The sequence below is a fragment of the Mobula birostris genome, chromosome 11, assembly GCF_030028105.1.
Source record: "Mobula birostris isolate sMobBir1 chromosome 11, sMobBir1.hap1, whole genome shotgun sequence".
Taxonomy (NCBI): Eukaryota; Metazoa; Chordata; class Chondrichthyes; order Myliobatiformes; family Myliobatidae; genus Mobula; species Mobula birostris.
The window spans coordinates 88648439-88671543 of record NC_092380.1 but is presented as its reverse complement, the minus strand read 5'-3'; the positions used below and the strand labels follow the sequence as shown (position 1 = coordinate 88671543).

The 23105-nt window shown below is 40.5% G+C and overlaps 1 protein-coding gene across 1 annotated transcript in view; it reads right to left on the bottom strand.

Moving 5' to 3' along the window:
* The window catches only part of LOC140205243 (very-long-chain 3-oxoacyl-CoA reductase-A-like), a 162319-nt gene that overhangs the window by 54818 nt on the left and 84396 nt on the right, over positions 1 to 23105 (bottom strand). The window contains exons 5-6 of the mRNA XM_072272682.1: positions 19381 to 19445; positions 14612 to 14656 (exon numbers count right to left, since the gene is read on the bottom strand). Of these exons, the coding sequence (XP_072128783.1) occupies positions 14612 to 14656; positions 19381 to 19445 (110 nt within the window). The remainder of the gene's footprint in view (positions 1 to 14611; positions 14657 to 19380; positions 19446 to 23105) is intronic.

The window sequence follows — 23105 nt, the reverse complement described above, 5'->3', positions numbered from 1 at the left end:
GTTGGTTGTAGCTCTAAAGCCAAAAAACATGAGATTGCAAAGGGAGCAAGAAAAGGCATGTAATAAGGGTAATGTCACAATTGTAATGGAGGAATTCCAATATGCAAAGGGATTGGGAAAATCAGGTTGGTGTTGGATCACAAGAGAGGGAATTTATTGAATGCCTATGAGATGGCTTTCTAAGAGCAGTTTGTGCTAAAGCCTATGAGGGGAAAGGCGATCTTAGACTGGGTGTTGTGTAATAACCCAGATCTTATTGGTTAACTTAACATAAAGGAACCCTTAGGAGGCAGTGATCATAATATAATTGAATTCACACTGCAATTTGAGAAGGAAAAGCACAAGACACATGTGGAATCGCAATGGAATAAAGGGAATTACAGAAGCATGAGAGAGGAGCTTGCCCAGGTGGATTGGAGGGGAGTACTGGCAGGGATGACAGCAGAACAGAGGTGGCTGAAGTTTCTGGGAATAGTTCACAAAGCACAAGATAGATATGTCCCATAGAAGTAGTTGCTCTCAAGTGGCAGGGCTAGGTAACCGTGGCTGATAAGGGAAGTTAAGGACTGCATAAAAGCCAAGGAAAGGGCATATAAGGTAGCAAAAGTCAGTGGGAAGTTGGATGATGGGAAGCTTTTAAAATTCAACAAAAGGCAACCAAAAAAGCTACAAGAAGAGAAGAGATGAAATATGAGGGCAAACTAGCGGATAATGTAAAGCAGAATACTCAAAGTTTTTTCAGTTATATAAGGAATAAAAAGGAATTGAGAGCTGATATTGGACCACTGGAAAATGATGCTGGTGAGATAGTAATGGGGGAACAAAGAAATGGCAGATAAATGTAATAAGGACTTTGCTTCAGTCTTTACTGTGGAAGACACCAGCTGTCTGCTAAAGGTCCATGAGTGTTACGGAGCAGGAGTGAGTGCCGTTGCTGTTACAAAGGAAAAAGTGTCAGGTAAACTCAAAGATCTTAAGGTGAATAAGTCACCTGAACCAGATGGACTACCTCCCTGAGCAACAAAAGAGGTTACTGAAGAGATAACAGATATATTGGACATAATCTTTCAAGAGTCATTCGATTCTGGCATGGTTCCAGAGGAATAAATGTTTGCAAATATCACTCCACTCTTTAAGAAGGGAGGAAGACAAAAGACAGGAACAAAGAACATAGAAATCTACAGCATATTAAAGGCCCTTCAGCCCACAATGTTATGCCAACTATGTAATCTACTCTAGAAATTGCCTAGAACTATCCTACCGCATAGCCCTCTATTTTTCTAAGCTCCATGAACCTATCTAAGAGTCTCTTAAAAGACCCTATTGTATCCACCTCTACTACTGGCTCTGGCAGTGCATTCCACCATACCTACCACTCTCTGTGTTAAAAAAAAAACTTACCTCTGACATCCTCCCTGTACCTACGTCCAAGCACCTTAAAAGTATGCCCCCTTGTGTTACCCATTTTAGCCCTGGGAAAAGCCTCTGGCTATCCACATGATTAATGCCATGCTCTCATCATCATGTACACCTCTATCAGGTCACCTCTCATCCTCCGTCACTCCAAGGAGAAAGGCCAAGTTCACTCAACCTATTTTCATAAGGTACACCCTCCAATCCAGGCAACATCCTTGTAAATCTCCTCTGCACTCTCTCTATAGTATCCACATCCTTCCTGTAGTGAGGCATCTGGAAATGAACACAGTACTCCAAGAGGGGTTTGACCAAGGTCTTGTATAGCTGTAATATTACCTCACGGTTCTTGAACTCAATCCCACAGTTGATGAATGCCAACACACCATACACCTTCTTAACAACGCTGTCAACCTGCGCAGCAGCTTTGAGTGTCCTATGGACACGGATCCCCAAGATCGCTCAGATCCTCCACACTGCTCAGAATCTTGCCATTTATATTATATTCTGTCTTCAAATTTGACCTAAGCGGAAGCTGATAGATTCCTGATTGGACAGGCATCAAGGGATATAGTGTGAGGGCAGGCGTAAGGGTTTGAATGGGATCCGGAATCAGCCATGAAGAAATGGCAGAGTGAACTCGAGGGGCTGAATGGCCCAATTCTGCTCCTATGTCTTATGGTCTTATAATCTAACCCAGAACATTAGTTGCTCAACCTTTTGATTGTGGTATTGTCTTAAAAATATCTGACTCCACAACCTCTCCCCCATCTGTTCTGGCACTCCGGTTCCATTCCCCCCGCAACTCTAGTTTAAATAACCCCCCCACCACCACCACGTGCAGTACTAGCAAACTTTCCTGCTAGGATGTTAGTTTCCCTCCAGGTTAGGTGCAAACCGTCGGTTCTGCACAGGTTCCACCTTCCCTGGAAGAGAGCCTAATGATTCAAAAATCCAAAGTCCTCCTTCCTACACCAACTCCTTAGCCACATGTTAAACTGTATGAAGATCTTATTTCTGGCTTCATTAGCATGGATAGCAATCCTGAAATCACGACCCTGGAGATCCTGTCCTTTAACTTAGCACCTAACTCTCTGAATTCACTCGACAGAACCTCATCAATCTTCCTACTGATGTCATTGGCACCTATATAGACCACGACCTCTGGCTGCTCACCCTCTGACTTATGAATGCTAGAGACTCTATCTGAGATGCCCCAGACACTGGCACCTAGAGGCAACATACTACCCGGGAATCTCATTTACATCCACAGAACCTTCTTGCTGGTCCCCTAACTCACAAATTCTCTATCACCACAGCTCACCTCTTCTCCCCACTTCCCTTCTCTGCCACAGAGCCAGAATCAGTGCTAGAGACCTGACTGCTATGACTTTCCTCTGTTATCGGCCCCAACAGATCAACAAGCTTCAAAACCTGGGCCTCTATAGCATTCTCTGCAACTGGAGCCTTGACTTCCTCACTGGGAAACCACAGTCTGTACAGACTGGGAATAACATCTTTTCCTTGTTGATAATCAACACTGCCACACCGCAAGGATACATGTCAGCATACTGCTATACTCTCTACACCCACAATTATGTGGCCAAGCACAGCTTAAACACCATCAATAAATTTACCACGACACAGCTATTGTTGGGAGAATTTCAGATGGTGACAATGTGGTGTAGAGGAGTGAGTTAGATCAGCTGGTTGAGTGGTGTCACAGTAACAACCTTGCACTCAATGACCAAGGAATTGATTGTGGACTTGAGAAAGAGGAAGTTGAAGGAACACACACAAGTCCTCATTGAGGAATCAGAAGTGGAAAGGGTGAACAGTTTCAAGTTCCTGGGTGTCAACATCTCTTGAGAATATATCCTGGGCCCAACATATTGATGCAATTATACAGAAGGCGTGACTGCAGCAATATTTGATTAGAAGTCTGAGGAGAATCAGTATGCCACTAAAGACACTCTCAAACTTCTAAAGATGTACTGTGCAAAACATTCTAACTGACTGCTTCACCATCTGGTATGGAGAGGCCACTGCTTAGGATCAGAAGAAGCTGCAGAAAGTTGTAAACACTACCAGCTTCATGATAGCCTCGACAACATCCTAGATACCTTTAAGAGGCGATGCCTTAAAAAGGCAGCATCCGTCATTATGGACTCTTATCACCCAGGTCATCCCCTCTTCTCATTGCTACCAAAGAGGAAGTACAGGAGCCTGAAGATGCACACTCAACATTTCATAAATTTCTTTTCCTCCTCTGCCATCAGATTTCAGAATGGACAATGAACCCATGAACACTTCTTCAGTATTTATTTTTCTTGTCTCCTTATTTATTTATTTTAACTTTTTACATATATGATTACAACTTACTTTTTATTATATATTACAATGTACTGCTGCTGCAAAACAAACTTCCCGATGTATGACAGCCATATTAAACCTGATTCTGATTCATATCCTTACAGACATTCACAGTGGAACTAAGAAATACAATAGAAACAAAGACCGACAAGCAAACCATGTGCAAAAAAAGACAAACTACGCAAGTACAAAAAAAGAATAAACATTAAGAATAATAACATTGAGAACAATAGTTTTAGAGTTCTTGAAAGTGAGTCCATAGGTTGTGGAATAGTTTAGCGTTGAGGTGAGTGAAGTCATCCATACTGATTCAGGACCCTGTTGGTTGAAGGGTAATAAGTGTTCCTGAACCCAGTAATGTGGGACTTAAGGCCCCTGCACATCCTTCCTGATTGCAGCAGTGAGAAGACAGTATGACGCAGAGGGTGGATATCCCTGATGATGGATGCTGCTTTCTTGCGGCAGCATCCTTGTAAATGTGCTCAATGGTGGGGAGGGCTTTGCCTGTGAAGGGCTGGGCTGTATGCACCACTGCTTGAGAGACCTTTCTGTTCTTGGCCATTGATATTTCAATACTTTGCCATGATGCAACCAGTCAGGATACTCTTTACTGTGGATCTTTAGAAGTTAATCAAAATTTTAGATAACATGCTGAATCTGCCCAAACTTCCTCTACCATGCCTTCTTTATAATGGCACTTACATGCTGGTCCCAGGACACATCCTCCAAAATGATAACGGAGTGATTCCCAAACAACTGGAGGGCATATTAGCAGGGTTATACCATACTAGAGAGTTGAAAGTTCAGCATTGGACAAGACCTTTTTTTTGCTTTAGAACTGGTCTAAATTGGGCAATGAACTGAGTTTTACACTATTGGGGTGGACAAACTCATTTCATTTGGACAGCTACTGTAGCAAAGTGTGCAAGCTGATAAGCACTGCGTTTTGCATTTTTATCATTCTAGAAGAAATTTATATAATATTATAACTGCACTGTTTTTCCCGAACAGTGACATAGCAGCAATGTATAAAAGCAAAAATAGTGTCTTCTGATCTTCCAGATTTGGTTTACTATGTCTGATAAAAGTTTTATTTTTACACTTTGAAACAGCATTGTTAATAATTTTTTCTTCTATGCACAGGCTTGTCACTTTAACAACACTAATCAAAAGCAAACACTCCTGCAGTTTATCAGTTCAGTGATCATCTACACAATTCTTAGACTGCACAACTCCTCGAAATCTGTGGCAAAACTAAAAACATATACAATGGAATTTGATCAAGATTAATTCACTCGTTTCAAATTGTTATAATCAACTTATAGCACTTGAGTGTCATAAATCAGACTGCCTAAAATTATTACAACTCAATGAGCAGTTAAAAGTATTTGGACACTTCCAATTTACCAATCAATAAATACTCAAACAAAAGATAAACACTTCCTTACACTTCATTTTCCTGAACAAAAAAAAACTGAATTTTATATGTTACATAAATCTTCAATTCCTGGCATTTGTTCCCTAAAGCAAGCTTGCCAACGCCCACAGCGTCTGTTCATCCTCACACTCAAACACCCACACAGTCTCTCAGGCACACACACTCTTCCTCTGTAGCTTCACCTAGCACAACCTATCAAGTATGTTTATCAGCAAAAAAAATACTTGGGAATAGTGCCTCCATTGCTAATACCTTAAATTATGATGCTGCAACACGACTTAGCTTAATTGTTCAACATCTGAAACCAAGTATTAGTCTTGGATTTTTCTTTAAGGTATGCCTTATTAAATGAATTTATTAGAACTCTCCATTATATTGCAGAAAATGTGTAAAATTCATTTTCATTCCCCTTTCAGTTTTAGCTCTGAATAATATGGTTACAAAATTGTAACTAGATGAATTTGTACTCTAATTATTAAGAGCATATCTCAAGGGTAAGTTCAGTTTGTTGCCACTCAACTATATATACTGTCACAAGAAAAAATGTTTCTCCGGACCAAGATTCACAACAGTACATAACTCACACACATAACATAAAGTAATATTACCACCAGTAAATTAACGTATAATAAGGTGCAGTTATGGCATAAGTTAAAAAGTAAACAGTATAACTACTGGCGCTTCACGTGTGATGAGACCTGGGTGGCGGCAGAGAGTTTAGTAATCTTACAGTCTGGAGGAAGAAGCTGTTTCCCATCCTAGCAGTTCTTGTCCTAATGCTACAACACCTCCTGCCTGATGGCAAAGGGTCAAGGAGATTGTACGGCAGATTGGAGGGATCACTGACAATGCTAAAGGCCCTGCATACACAGCACTCCTGACAAATATCTCTGATGGGTGGACCAGAGACCCCAATGATCCTCTCAACAGTCCTCATAAACCTTTATAGGGACTTGCAGTCAGATGACTTGCAATTATTGTACTAGACATTGATGTAGCTGCACGCAGCATTAGAAATAAAGTGGATGACCTTGTTGTACAGCTACAGGTTAAAAGATATGACATTGTGGCCATCACCGAGTCATGGCTAAATGATGGATATGATTGGGAGCTGAATGTCCAAGGATACACAGTGTATAGGAAAGACAGGAAGGTAGGTAAAGGGGGTGGCATGGCCCTGATGGTAAGCAATGATATCAAATCACTAGAAAGAAGGGACATAGGATCAGAAGAGGTAGAGTCCTTATGGGTCGAGTTAATAAATGACAAGGGTAAAAAGACACTAATAACAGTTATATACAGGCCTCCAAACAGCAGCCGGGATGTGGACTACAAATTACAGCTGGAAATAGAAAAAGCATGTCAGAAGGAAAATGTCAAGATAATTATGGGGGATTTTAATGTGAAAGTGGACTGGGAAAGTCAGGAAAGTACTGGATCTCAGGAGAGGGAGTTTGTAGAATGCCTACAGGATGGCTTTTTGGAGCAGCTTGTCCATAAGCCTACCAGGGGATCGGCTGTTTTGGATTGGGTGCTGTGTAATGAACCAGAGGCGATTAGGGAACTGGAGGTAATAGAACCCCTTGGAAGTAGTGATCGCAATATGATTGAGTTCAGTTTCGAATTTGAAAAGGAGAAGCTGGTATTAGGTGTACTGATATTTCAGTGGAACAAAGGAAATTACAGTGGTATGAAGAGAGGAACTGGCCCAAGTCGATTGGAAAAGTAAGCTAGATGGAGGGACGGTACAGCAGAATTGGATGAAATCCCTACAAGAAATAAGGAAAGTGCAGGAAAAGTATATTCCAAGAAAAAAGAAAATCATGAGTGGAAAAATGGCACAAATGTGGCTAACGAGAGAGGTTAAAGCTAAAATAAAAACAAAAGAGACGGCGTACAAGGAAGCAAAAATTAGTGGGAAAACTGAGGACTGGATGACTTTTAAAAACATACAGAAGGAAACTAAGAAAGTCATTAGGAAAGAAAAGATGAATTATGAAAGGAAGTTGGCAATTAACATTAAAAAAGGATACTAAGAGTTTTTTTTTAAATATATGAAGAGTATAAGAGTGACACAGGTAGATATAGGACCGATGGAAAATGATGCTGGAGAAATTATAATGGGTAACAAAGAGATGGCAAAGGAACTAAATGAGTATTTTGCATCAGTCTTCACAGTGGAAGACATTAGCAACATACCTGATAGCCAGAAGTCTCAGGGAACAGAATTAGGTACAGTCAAGATTACTAGAGAGAAAGTGCTTGGGAAGCTAAATGGACTAAGAATAGATAAGTCTCCCGGACCGGGTGAGGTGCACCCACGGGTTCTGAAGGAGGTGGCTTTGGAGATTGTGGAGGCATTGGAAATGATCTTCCAGGAATCAATAGACTCTGGCATGGTTCTGGAGGACTGGAAGGTCGCAAATGTAGCTCCGCTGTTTAAGAAAGGAGGGAGGCAGCAAAAGGAAAATTACAGACCTATTAGTCTGACATCGGTAGTTAGAAAGTTATTGGAATCAATCCTCAAGGACGAGGTTATGAAATAACTCGAGGTGCATGACAAGATAGGCCCAAGCCAGCATGGTTTCATGAAGGGAAGACCCTGCCTCACCAACCTATTGGAATTTTTTGAGGTATTCTCAAATAAGATTGACAAGGGAGAGGCTGTGGATGTTGTCTATTTGGATTTTCAAAAGGCCTTCGATAAGGTGCCACATAAGAGGCTGCTTAATAAGATGAGAGTCCATGGAATTACAGGAAAGATATTGGAATGGGTGGAGCTTTGGCTGATAGGCAGAAAGCAAAGGGTGGGAATAAAGGGATCCTATTCTGATTGGTTGCCCGTTACTAGTGGTGTTCCGCAGGAGTCAGTGTTGGGGCTGCTTCTTTTTACAAGATATATCAATGATTTAGATTATGGATTAAATGGTTTTGCGGTTAAGTTTGCAGATGACACTAAGATAGGTGGAGGAGCAGGAAGTGTTGAAGAAACAGAAAGGCTGCAGAAAGACTTGGTCAGTTTAGGAGAGTGGGCAAAGAAATGGCAGATGAGATACAATGTTGAGAAATGTACAGTTGTACATTTTGGAAGAAGAAATAATCAGGCAGATTATTATTTAGATGAGGAGAAACTTCAAAAATCGGAAGTTCAAAGGGACTTGGGGGTCCTCGTGCAAGATACCCTAAAGGTTAACCACCAGGTTGGATCGGCAGTAAGGAAAGCAAATGTTATGTTGGCATTCATTTCAAGAGAAATAGTGTATAAGAGTAAGGAGGTGTTGATGAGGCTCTATAGGGCACTGCTGAGACCTCATTTGGAATACTGTGTGCAGTTTTGGGCCCCCTATCTTGGAAGGGATGTACTGATGTTGGAGAGAGTTCAGAGAAGATTTACAAAGATGATTCCTGGAATGCAGGGGCTAACATATGAGGAGCGTTTGTCAGCTCTTGGACTATATTCATTAGAGTGTAGAAGAATGAGAGGGGATCTCAGAAACATTTCGAATGTTGAAAGGATTGGACAGAATAGATGTGGAAAGGCTGTTTCCCTTGGTGGGTGAGTCCAGGACAAGAGGTCACAGTCTTAGAATTAGAGGGTACTCATTTAAAACAGAGATGAGGAGAAATTTTTTTAGCCAGAGGGTCGTGGATCTATGGAATTCGTTGCCACATACAGCTGTGGAGGCCCAATCATTGAGGGTGTTTAAGGAGGAGATAGGTATCTAATTAGTCAGGGTATCAAGGGATATGGGGAAAAAGCCAGAAATTGGAACTAGATGGGAGAATAGTATATCTTATGGTGGACTGGCGGAGCAGACTCAATAGTCCTTTGTCTTGTGATCTTGTGGACAGGTCATCTTGGTGGTGCTCCTGTAAAAATTGGTTGGAAGGGAGGGGGGCTGAGCCTCAGACACCTCAATCTCCTTAGGAATATTAGGAATCAAATTATTTTTAAGACAGCAGATCCCAGTGTGTTGCAATGCATATCTCAACCAAAGTTATACAGTCGGCCCTCCTCATTCGCAGGGGATTGGTTCTGGGACCCCCCCCATGAATACCAAAAAACACGGATGCTCAAGTCCCTTATATAAAATGGCGTATTATTTGCATATAACCTACGCACATCCTCCCGTATACTCTAAATCATCTCTAGATTACTTATAATACCTAATACAATGTAAATGCTATGTAAATAGTTGTTACACTATTGTTTAGGGAATAATGACAAGAAAAAAAGTCTGTACATGTTCAGTACAGACGCAACCATTGTAGCTCTTCTGGGAACGCTGATGCTGCCTCAGCACCAGCCCATCCCAATTCTCCCATGATCTTTAAGTTCCTGAGGCTGTAGCACTTTACATAGATAGCTAGCTAGCCATCCCTTACTAGCTTTCAACTCCTTCCTCTCACTCACAACACAAGTAGCGAACAAATGAGACACGAGGCGAATTCCATACTGTCATCATAGAGAGCATCCTCACATCAGTCATTACCTTCTAGTTTGATGTAGAATCTTTCACAATATATGAAAACCACAGCAAACTGTCAGGTCAGCAGAAAAGGTCACTGGTTACAGACTGCTATCACAACAGGGCTTGCAAGTGCCCAGGACAAAGAAGTGGGCAGGAAAAAAAACATTATAGACACCACCCTCCCTGTAAAACCACCTTTGCCAAAAGCTCCCTTGCTGGAATGCACTATAAGGCTTTTAAAACAAATTCTTTCTGCCATCTTAAAAGTTTCTTCCTGAAGATAATTAATCTAATCAATCATTCTAGTTAGTACCCCTACACCCTCTATAAATCCCGTCAAAGCACTGTAAACACCTTAAACCACTTGATGTAATGCTGATTACATTGTAAATACATGCTGGTATTGATGTATTTATGCAGTTTATTTTACATAGATTACATTGTAAATACATGCTGGTATTGATGTATTTATGCAGTTTATTTTACATAGAATTCTTTATAATTCCTTTTTCAGCTTTTATTTTGTACTTTTAATAATTATGCATTCTGTAGAAAGTTCACAGATGTTCCAGGATTCCCTATATTGCTATCAATAAGTAGAAGCATTGAGCACACTACCACTTCTTAATAAAGGACCAGATATATCAGTTACTTATTCTTTGACGTATACAGGTTGAGCACCCCTTACCTGAAATGGTTAGGGCTGGCTAGGTTTCAGATTTTGGATTTTGGAATACTTGCACTTATATATACAGATTTTTTCTATTTTCCATTAACTTCTGTTCATTGCATGTACGAGGTCACTTCTCAGAATTGTCTGTGGTGCACAGAGACCTGGACATCACCAAGGAATCTTCCCAGTGTCTTGTGGAATTTTCCATTTATGATGTCATGTCAGTGCTTGGAAAATATTTTGATTTTGGAGGTTTTTGGATTTTGAAATTTCGGATAAAGGGTACTTAACCTGTTCAAGTTTGGTGCGTCATTGCATGTTACAAAAAAGATACTTATTTTGGTGTACAAAGCAACAGTTCTGTTTGATGTGCAGGTACCACATTAACTTTGTGAAAGCTGCCTCAAATACATCAGGCTTCAAGTGGTCTTGGTGCCAACGTCAATAGTAACTACGAAGCTTACTTTGACACAGAAGTATTTTGACAAATATGACCCAGTAAAGAAAGATTAGAATATGAGGTATAATTCCTTGAGGAAGATCATTACTCCAGACGTATTATCTCAAGACTTTCAGGAAATTAGCCTCAAAAGTATTTGCATATATAGGCATTAATAATGTTAAAGGAGTTCATTGGTATGTAGGGGTGATCATAAGTCAGGTGTTCCTCCTCAGATTATGAACACCTGACTTATGGTCACTCCTACAAAGTAACACACTCTTGTAATACTACATTTTAAAACTCCAATGTATATACATACTGTACATTTGTTTGATCAAATGGGAGAACTGGTTCCTACTCTCCCTACCTTTAGTAATTGCTCTTTATCAGTTTCATGTGCTTCACAATTTCATGGAGACAAAGTTACCATAGAGTAATTACCAGCTTTGACAAGTATCTTACTCCAATGTACTGAATATTCTTCTTGCATGGGATTCTGTTTAGGTAACATAATTCATAGAGGCAGATTTAGGCCATTTGGTACATCAAATCTGCTCACCATTTGATTATGGATGAGTTATTTTCCACTCATCTATCCCACATGTTATTTCCTCAAAAAATTCCAACAGATTTGTCAGGAAAGGTTTCTCCTTTAAGGAAGCCTTGTTGACTTTGTCCTGTTTTATCGTGTACCTCCAAGAACCCCAAAACCTTATCCTTAATAATGGACTCTAACATCATGCCCACCTAGTTCATGCGACTCACCTACTTTCAAATTCCCAAACACTTTCCCCTTAGTATTAGTGAGTACATGTCTAAAAACATCCCTTCAGTTTCAAACTGCAAAGATTCCACAGTTTAAAATCTATACACAGAATTTTCAAAAAATACATGTTTGAAACTCACATCTCTGAAGGAAAGTGCAGCCAATTAAAAAAAAATATCCTGGTAGTACTACACAATGTCCTTTTTTTTTGTACATCGTTCAGTACACAAGATCATCTTCCCTGGAATGGAGGAGCTAATGGAATTAGCACTAAAATAGGCAATTACAACATTAAGTCTGGAGGTACAGGTTCCCCCCGCCATCCGAAGGTAGAGTGTTCCTGTAAGCCGAAATGTCGTAAAGCGAAGAAGCAATTACCATTTATATGGGAAAATTTTGTGAGCATTTGCAGACCCAAAAATAACCTACCAAATCATGCCAAATAACACATAAAACCTAAAATAACAGTAACATATAGTAAAAGCAGGAATGATATGATAAATACACAGCCTATATAAAGTAGAAATACTTTTCCACAATCATTACTGAACTGTTCTCCGTAGCAAAAATATCATGCAAGCGCCGTCGGCAAAAAATCTCACGCAAGCGCTGTTGGCCAGAACACTCTCTCCAGTAACCTTTAAACTATGAAGCTGCCAAATCTACCAAATAACACATAAAAATACACAGCCTATATAAAATAGAAATGATGTATGTACAGTGTAGTATCACTTACTGGAATTGGGAAGACATTGAACACACTGATGATGGTGTGTTAGACTGAGTCGTCGCAGGCTGTGTGGTGCAGTGGCCCCCACCCTCCGGGCCGCCGACTGATACATTGCTGCGAAGAACGCAGGGGTAGCCGGGAGGCACACAGCACATCTTTAAGAAAAAAGCCGAAATAAACATGCTGCCTGGCACGGAAATGTCGGTGCAGATCAGAGGCGATTGCATCGGTACTGATCTGGGCCGACAAATACGTGCTAGGTGGCACCTAACTAATTAGCATGTTTATTTTGGCTTTTTTCTTAAAGATGTGCTGTGTGCGTCCCGGCTACTGTTGCCTTTTCCGCGAATCGGTATCTGTCCGTGGCCTGGGGGTTGGGGTGGTGGGACACTGGGGTGTCATCTCATCGTCGATCAGGGCAGGCAGCTCATCTTCTCCTATGACTGCCCGCCTCGATGTCGGAAGGTTGAGGTTCGTCGTCTGCTGTGGCTGATGTGGAAGGCTTGCTTGACTGCTGAGCCTCGCACATTTTTCTATCACACAGTTCTTTAATAGGGACTCAAACCATCCTGCAAATATCTCCTAAACCGACGTACCCTTTCAAAATTAAAGTCATACTTTATCATTACTCATTTGGTTTCGATTGTTATCCTTTTTTCTTCCAATTGCATCAGCTCTTCATCTGTCAGTTCTTGGTGACGGGACGCCAAAACCTCTTCAACATCATGTTCGTCAGCTTCCACAAGCCAAACTCACGTTGTCCTTACTTCGTTCACCACAATCAAAACGCTTAATTATGTCTAGTTTTACGCTAAGTGTAACACCCTTACGAGCTCTTTCAGGCTTTTCCGACACCTTAGAACTCATCTTGCAAACGACTGCTCACAGGCACGTGTTAAAGCAAAGCAGTTCCCAATCCGGGGGAGAGCGGCTGCTCGGGGCGTGCTCTGCCTTTTATTGCGCGCTGAATTTTTTTTCGTAACAGTGAAGAAACCTTCTGAAAGCGAAAACAGGGTACTAATGTAGGTCTTTTGTAATAGTGAAGTTTCGTAAAGCGAAGGTTCAAAAAGCGGGGGACACCTGTATGTGCTACTTTCTGCTCTGCCAGGAACTCTTGTCACACACTCCACCAACGTGCTCACCCCCCGCCCCCCTCCGCCCACAAATACTGCTCTGGAGTCAGATATTAACCCCTATATTTCCTTTTTTGGTATGCTGCTGTGCCAGAAACATAGCTTGAATCCATCAATGAACCATCCCACATGTCAATGTGGAGGTGTTGCCTGCAAAGTTGTTGTTGGGCAGCTCAGGGTGGTACTCTGGCACTACCTAGGTGACTTGAAGGATGTGATTAAAACTTATCTCCCTCTTTATTGACTTGCACAGCTCTCCTTCGGGCAGCAATCTGTTGAGCTTGTTACAACAAACCAAAGATGGAATATTTTATTTAAGGACTACAAACAAAGGTAGGAAGTTGAAAGATGAATAAAATTTCAAATTAAAATGCATTATATTTTGGAATTACAATCAACCTTTTTTGGTAAAAAGTTCTTATATTAGTAATATTAAGTGCATAAAAAGCACTGATCTCAAATTAATATTTAAGGTACTTTTCTGTGATAAACATGAGGACGTCTGTAAGTGCTGGAAATCCAAAACAACACACGCAAAATGCTAGAGGAACTCAGCAGATCAGGCAGCGTCTATGGAAATGAATAGATACTTGACTTTTCAGGCAGAGACCCTTCTTTAGCAATGGAGTCTGGAAAAGGGGTCTAGGCCTGAAATGTCAATTACTTTTCTGTGAGACTGGTTTGTTGAGGCACCTCATTCTCATTAACTCTAGTCATTTCCCTCAATGCAATGGAAAAAGCAAATGGAACAGGGCTAGATCACTAGCAGAGGAATCAACCTGCTCCTGTTGCAAAATTGAGAAGAACATTGCCCTCTGCTTGTATTGGGCGATGCTAGCACTGAGAAGATACTAGATTTGAGACGGCATATGACCAAGAGAGGTGAAACGTCGGGACAAAAATGGACCATACTGTTCTGCAAGTGACAATGCACAGTAAATAGTTAAATAAAACTACAGAAGCTGGAAATCTAAAAATTAGAAAGTGCAGCAAACATTTACAGGTCAGCTGACATGAGGAAAGAGAAACAATTAACATTTGAGATCTGGGAATGTTTGGCAGAACGCCACACATACTATCTGATATTTGGTACAGTTTAGAAAAAACAAATGCAACCATTCAATGAACACAACAGAATCAGAACTTAGTAGAATGAAAAAGATAATTTTACCTTACTGACAGACAGAATATTGATGTTGATCATTTTGCTGATGACCTGAGGGGAAGAAAATTGTTATTATATCAGAATACAATTAACTTTTGATTTCTAATTTTATCATATTGGAGAGCATTTGGGTAAAAGATCCAACTCGACTTATTACTGAATAATACAGTAGGAGCAATAAATATTAATTCAGTTAACTGATCACTTTTTTCAATACTAAAAGTAAAATAAGTGTTTAAACAGCTTTTGGCTGCCTATCTGAACATGCAATCCTGAATAAAATACTACTAACCACTTTACAGGTGCCCAGTTTACCTTCAGCCAGAGTTGTCTAGCCTTTAATTTTGTCAAACTGTTGCTTCTTGCACCACAAATGCTAAACAACAAAAGTTAGATTTTTCAGTGCTTCATTATTACATTGGAGCCAAGTTGATGTAAATATAACATGTTCTTTCATGCAAAACATTCAGGCAAGGTGATCATTGCTGGACAAGAGGATTTCATAAACACAGAGAAGCATTTAGAAAGATTCAGCACAGAAACAAGGCCCTTTGGCTAATAAAGTCCACACCAACCACATATTTATACTAATTCTATTAACTTTTTAAAAAATTCTCAGTTCTCCTCAGATTCTACACTCATCGAGGTATTAAGAAACTAGTCGCCAGTTAACCTACCAACCAACCCACCCATATATCTTTGGAATGTGGTATGACAGAGTACCAGGAGGAAGCCACATGATCACAGAGAGAACATCCAAATTTCGAAGTTCAATGTAAATTTATTATCAAAGTATATATATGTCACCAAATACAACCCTGAGATTCATTTTCTTGCGAGCATACACAGTAAATCCAAGCAACACAACAGAATGCACCCAACAGGACAGAAAAACAACCAATGTACAAAAGATAACAAACTGTGCAAAAAAGAAAAAATAAATAAGCAAGCAATAAACAGAGAACATAAGACCATAAACCATAAGATATAGGAGCAGGATTAGGCCATTTGGCCCATTGAGGCTACCAGTGCCTTATTAAGCCTCAACACTACAGCCTTGCTTTTATATTCGTGTCCTTTTGAAATGAATGTTGCCACTGCATTTGCCTTCCTCACCACTGACTCAACTTGCAAAGTAATCTTTAGGGAATCCTGCACGAGGACTCACAAGTCCCCTTGTACCTCTGACTTTTGAATTTTCTCTCCACTTAGTAAATAGTCTACACTTTTATTTCTTCTACCAATGTGCATGAGCATACAATTCCCACAACTGTATTCCATCTGCCATTTCTTTGCCTAACACAGAACCCTGTGGAATACCACTAGTCAAATGGCAGCAAACCAGAAAAGGCTCCCTTTATTCCCACTCTTTCCTTCCTGCCAATCAGCCAATGTTTTATCCATGCTAGTATCTTTCCTGTAATATCATGGGCTCTAATCTTGTTAAATAGTCTCATGTGTGGCATCTTGTCAAAAGGCCTACTGAAAATTCAAGTACACAATGCCCACCAATTCTCCTTTGTCTATCCTGCTTGTTATTTCTTCAAAGAATTCCAACAGATTTGTCAGGCAAGATTTTCTCTTAGAAAACAATGCTGACTACAAGCTATTTTACATGCCTCCAAGCACCCTTAAACAATCGACTCCAACATCTTTCCAACCATTGACGTCACACTAACTGGCCTACAATTTCTTCTGCCTCTCTTGAAGTAATATCGGCAGTGACACTGGCAATTTTCCAAACCTCCAGAACATTGCCAGAATTTATTGATTCTCAAAAAGATCTTTATTAATGCTTCCACAATCTCTTCAGCTATGTCTTTTAGAAGTATGGGGTGTACACCATCTGACCCAGGTGACTTATCCACCTTTAGACCTTTGTTTCCCAGCACCTTCTCCCTAGTAATAGCAACTTCACTCACTTCTGACCTGACATTCTCGAACTTCCAGCATACTGTTAGTATCTTCCACTGTGAACACTAATGCAAAATACTTTAGTTTGTCTGCCATTTCCTTGGTCCCAGTACTATCTCTCTAGTGTCATTTTCCAGAGGTCCAATATCTACTCTCGCCTCTCTTTTACACTTTATATATCTGAAGGAACTTTTGGTATCCTCTTTAATATTATTGGCTAGTTTACCTTCTTATTCCATCTTTTCCTCCTTAGGACTTGTTTAGTTGCCTTCTATTGGTTTTTAAAAGCTTCCCAATCCTTTAAACTTCTATTTTTTGCTCTATTATGTGCCCTCTCCTTGGCTTTTATGTTGGCTTTGACTTCTTGCCAGCCAATACTGCATCATTTTGCCTTTGAATATTATTACTTCTTTGGGAAGGATCTATCCTATGCCTTCGGAATTGCTCCTGACCTGGCCCTCAGCAGATTGCGGATCTCATGGCTCATCCAAGGCTTCTGGTTGGGGAAGACTAAATTATTTTGTAGAGACACACTCGCCTATTTTTATAAGCTCCATGGCAACTGTGTTGTATCTGTTCAGAACCTCTGATGAATTCTTGAACACAGACCAGTCTAGTGATGCCAATAAATCCTGCAGCTGCTTCTCTAGCTTCTGCCATGACACCTTTGTCGTCCTTATCTCTGGAGCCTTGCTCTTTAGCCTCTGCCTGTATGTCAGTAGGAGGAGGATAGCAAATTGATCAGATTTCCTGAAATGCAGTCTAGGCATGGTACGGTAGGCATTCCTAAGTGGTCGAGTGTGCTGGGACCCCTGGACTACAAGATATATGTTAATAATTGAGCAGAGATTTCTTCTAACAAGCCTAATTGAAGTCTCCTGACTAAGATCTAAGAGATGTTGGGATAGATTTTTTTTGTTTGCTATGTTCAGTATCTGGAGTGCCTAATTGACGGCCTTTGGCAGTATGTAAGCTGTGGTCAGGATCATGCAGGAGAACTCATTTGGTAAGTAGATTGCTCAGAACATCATCGTTAGATGTTCCAGGATGGACAAACAAGTGCGCGACAAGTCCACTGTGTCTGAATACTACAAAGAGGTGCAAACTACACACAGACAGCACCTAGAGGTCAGGACTGAACCCAAGTCTCAGGTGATGTAAGGCAGCAGCAGCTCTACCACTGTGTCTGCAGCAATGAAATGACAAGCTAGAATTTTCATACATTCTGCCAAGTTTTGTTCAATTACACTTCACACATTTAAGTATATGTTGTACATATGAGATTACCAGCCTCAAGCACTCAAATAAAAGATCAGCATCTCTACGTTTCCATATTTTTACTGGAAGTTTAATATAAAGTCAACACTACTTGTCCTATGAGAACTAGTGTTTATTTGACCAGATGATGGTGTAACCACAATTGGTAAGAGATCACTAAGTGTACTTGTTAAATAAGCAAATTGACAGTCTCAAAAGAATGCTCATTAAAAAGAAGTGAACATAAACTATAAAGGATGATAAGAACTCATTGAAGGGATGGTATGGAGACTTTTCATGCAGAAAAGCCTTTGCTATGAAGCAGTTTAGGGATTTCAAAAGAACACTTCCTGAGAAATTTGATGAGATATCTAAAGTTAAAGAAAATTATGAGAATAATAATACATTTATTTACACGGGGAGTTCTTGGCAAACAGGAATGCATGTCCAAGAGATAGCTTCATACTTCAAAAAAAAGTTTAAGAAAATTTGAGGTTAAGCCATATACGAAGCAATGTTGAAGCCACAAGGCACATTAAAAATAACACTAATGTAAAAACTGAAAACAGTTGGAAGTGTTCAACAAGTTAGGCTGCATCCTCTGTTACACAAACAGTTAATTTTTCAGATCTGAGAAACTTTTTCTGAACTGGGAAAGAGGAGAAACATGTCAGTTTAGTTGGGAAGAACATGGAATAGAGGGCTTGCTTCTTTCTTTTTCTTTTCTATTCATATAGTCTGGCCTGCTGGGCATATCTCACAGCTTTATTATTTACATCATGCTGCACATTGAAATTTAATGTGCTAGTAAGTGCCGCCATTAATCTATCTGGATTCACCAAGAGATATTTTAACCCCACATCCCCCACAAGAAAGAGGTATTTAGTAAAGAACATCTCTATATTTGCACATGTAGATTATATAATAACGAGTCATATTTACAAAAAATAACCCTACCATACAAAATGATCAGTTCATCAAATCCAAGGTGGCATTAGGCGAGCTGGCTTAGATCAAACTCTAAGTTTTCGATAATGTGCTATTAACATATTAACAAGATATCTTGCCAAATTTTAACTATGAAGGTACTGATACTGCAATATGTTAAGGTGAGCAGATTGAATTAGCCTGACTTTAAAACTATCAGGAGTCTATCAAAACCTCAGCACCTCGATTTCTTTTGAGGGGAATAAAAGAGAAAATCTAAAATTATAAGGGGCATTGGCAGGATTGTTAACCAAAGCCCTAACCATGGGGGGAAAAACTCTCAAAATCAAGAGGACAAGTGTAAGTGTAAGGTAAGGTGAAGCAGTTTTAAATGGGATTTGAGGAAAAGGTTTTTTTTTTAATTATACACAGACAAGTTGGTGTGGAATTAAATGGCAGAGGTGGTGGTGGAGGAATCAGAGACAACCACGACACCTACAGAACATTTAGGCAGGTGCTTGAATAAGCAAGTCTTAAAGCAATACAGATCTAATGCAAACAAAAATTACTGTACCTGGGCAAAAAAGGTTGGCATGGATGAAATGAGCCAAAGGGACCTTTTCTATGCTGTATAACTGTGACTCTAAAAACAAAACTTAAAGGCTTGAATTACTTACATTGTCCAGATCAGGCACATCCAGGAAATATTCTGGGTAGTTGTAAGAAATTCCCACATTGTTCACTGAAGGAAGTTAAAAAAGAGTCAATGACATAATAATTAGATCCTTTTTTCATCTCCATTTATAGCTTACAGTTGGCTTTCAAATTTCTTTTGCAGATAATGCCATTACAATCTGTTTGAAAGGGTAATGAAGAGAACGATGGACAGATAGATTTACAGTTATATGTCCAGGAATAAAAGGTTCTTTTTAGTTCCTTTAGTAATCAAATCATTCATTCGTCTGCTGGGAAAAGTTGGTCACTAGGTTAGTTACAGTAAGAGTTAAACTAAAGCAGAGTCACTACTACCTTGCTGAAGTTATATTATAAACATTGAATATATAGAATATACATAAAATTCACTTTGTATATTTCATGTCAATTATTCACAACTTCAGAATCAAGTGATACTAGCTAACCTGCATCATCTCAACTCACTTTCAAGGCAATTATATCTTAAGTTCTGATACATCTTTGGAGAAGGTGATATCTTAGAAACATCGTAAACATATGGGAGTGGGCTAGAAATGAACAAAAAAATGTGCATTGTATTCAATAGAATTTGATTCTAAAAATCTGGAAGACTATGTCAACAATATCTTGACCGGGGGGGTGTGTGTACGTACGTGTACATACACATGTACATGCTCACTAATTCGAGTCATGGCAGAAGATTATTCCATGAATGAAGTTTCCCACAATGAAATAATTTTCAAGTAAAATGATGTCATATTGGGATGTAGAATTATATTTTTCTTTAGTTTAACTTTCATATGCTTGCCTGTACTTTTATATCATCACCTATGTATGCGTAATTGTTCAGTAAATTTTCTAGTAATTGGAGAGTAGCTGATTCTGTATTTTATAGAAGCTTCTCAGATTTTCTGCAGATGTCATGGTACTTGAATATTACTATTTTATAGGTTAATTGTTATCACTGGAATATTGTTATCTCTAGTCTGAGTACGAGAAGACCACTACTTTTTCTTTCTCTTTGTTCATTCATTGTTCTTGTAACACTAAATAAAAACAGCCATGATCACCCAGTTTTATGCCTCATTCTGACTTTCAAAGAACCTCTGGATCAATATTACCAGGTTAAACAAGTCTCAAAGTTCTTTTCATATTCGCATAGCAGTTTTGACATTGTCATAAAAACTCACTTTTTTCAAAGAGTGAAAGTTTTCCGTTATCAATAAGATTGATACATGGCTCTAACAAATTTATCCAACAAAGGATCATTGACACAAACCGGGAAGGTCCAAAGTTGCCTTTGCTCATTGATTTCTCAGTTTTGGACAGTGCTACAGCCATTTGTTATGAAGGTGCTAGAAACCCTTAAGATACTGAAAATTATATTAGTCAGAATCAATATGATTCAAAATCAAGTTTTTGTAGGTGTAAATAAAAGACAAAGACAAACCTGCAGACGTAGATTTTCAAAAGGCATATGAAGTGTTACTCAAGATCCCATTTAAAGGGATGAAACAATACAGTTACAGATTTATTCAAGAAATCAGAAGGAATAGGTTTTTTCATAGTCAAAGTCAAACTTTATTGATCCCGGGGGAAATTGGTTTTCATTACTTTTGCACCATAAATAATAAACAGTAATAAAACCATAAATAGTTAAATAGTAATATGTAAATTATGCCAGGAAATAAGTCCAGGACCACCCTATTGGCTCAGGGTGTCTGACCCTCCAAGGAAGGAGTTGAAAAGTTCGATGGCCACAGGCAGGAATGACTTCCTATGACTCTCTGTGCTGCATCTCAGAATGAGTCTCTGGCTGAATGTACTCCTGTGCCCACCCAGTAGATTATGTAGTGGATGGGAAACATTGACCAAGATGGCATGCAACTCAGACAGCATCCTCTTTTCAGACACCACTGTGAGAGAGTCCAGTTCCATTCCCACAACATCACTGGCCTTACGGATGAGTTTGTTTATTCTGTTGGTGTCTGCTACCCTCAGCCTGATGCCCCAGCACACAACAGCAAACATGATAGCACTGGCCACCACAGACTCGTAGAACACCCTCAGCATCGCCCGGCAGATGTTAAGGAACCTCAGTCTCCTCAGGAAATAGAGACGGCTCTGACCCTTCTTGTAGACAGCCTCAGTGTTCTTTGACCAGTCCAGTTTATTGTCAATTCGTAGCCCCAGGTATTTGTAATCCTCCACCATGTCCACACTGACCCTCTGGATGGAAACAGGGGTCACCGGTACCTTAGCTCTCCTCAGGTCTACCACCAGCTCCTTAGTCTTTTTCACATTAAGCTGCAGATAATTCTGCTCACACCATGTGACAAAGTTTTCTACCGTAGCTCTGTACTCAACCTCATCTCCCTTGCTGATGCATCCAACTATGGCAGAGTCATCCGAAAACTTCTGAAGATGACAAGACTCTGTGCAGTAGTTGAAGTCCAAGGTGTAAATGGTGAAGAGAAAGGGAGACAAGACAGTCCCCTGTGGAGCCCCAGTGCTGCTGATCACTCTGTCGGACACACAGTGTTGCAAGCACACGTACTGTGGTCTGCCAGTTAAGTAATCAAGAATCCATAACACCAGGGAAGCATCCACCTGCATCGCTGTCAGCTTCTCCCCCAGCAGAGCAGGGCGGATGGTGTTGAACGCACTGGAGAAGTCAAAAAACATGACCCTCACAGTGCTCGCTGGCTTGTCCAGGTGGGCGCAGACACTGTTCAGCAGGTAGAGGATGGCATCCTCAACTCCTAGTCGGGACTGGTAGGCGAACTGGAAGGGATCTAAGTGTGACCTGACCATAGGCCGGAGCAGCTCCAGAATAAGTCTCTCCAGGGTCTTCATGATGTGGGAGGTCAATGCCACCAGTCTGTAGTCATTAAGGCCGCTGGGGCGCGGCGTCTTCGGCACAGGGACGAGGCAGGACGTCTTCCACAATACAGGAACCCTCCGGAGCCTCAGGCTCAGGTTGAATACATGGCGAAGTACTCCACATAGCTGAGGGGCACAGGCTTTGAGCACCCTGGTACTGACACCATCCGGGCCTGCAGCCTTGCTTGGGTTGAGACGTTTCAGCTGTCTTCTCACCTGTTCAACTGTGAAACCCACCATGGTGGTTTCGTGTGGGGAAGGGGTATAGTCCTGAGAGCAGGGTGGGGGACTGTGAGGAGGGGAAAGTGGAATGTGTGTTGGTTGGGGGCCGACAACAGATGGCTCATGTGGGGGATGGGCAGGAGTCACAATGTCAAATCTGTTAAAGAACAGGTTAAGTTCATTGGCCCTGTCCACACTGCCCTCAGTTCCTCTGTTGCTAGTTTGCCGGAACCCAGTGATGGTCCTCATCCCCCTCCAGACCTCTCTCATGTTGTTCTGCTGAAGTTTCCACTCAAGCTTCCTCCTGTACCTGTCTTTAGCCTCCCTGATCCTGGCTTTCAGGTCCCTCTGTATTGCCCTCAGCTCCTCCCAATTTCCATCTCTAAACACCCTCTTTTTAGCATTCAGGATGTCCTTAATGTCCTTCATTATTCAAATAACAAGTCATGGGTGACAAAGGACAGTTCTTGTCAGAACATTGCAGTCCACACAGAAGTTGATGTAATCAGTGATGCACTCTGTGAGCCCATCAATATCCTCTCTATGTGGCTCACAGAGTGCCTGCCAGTCTGTCACCTCAAAACAACTCTGGAGCGCCTCATAA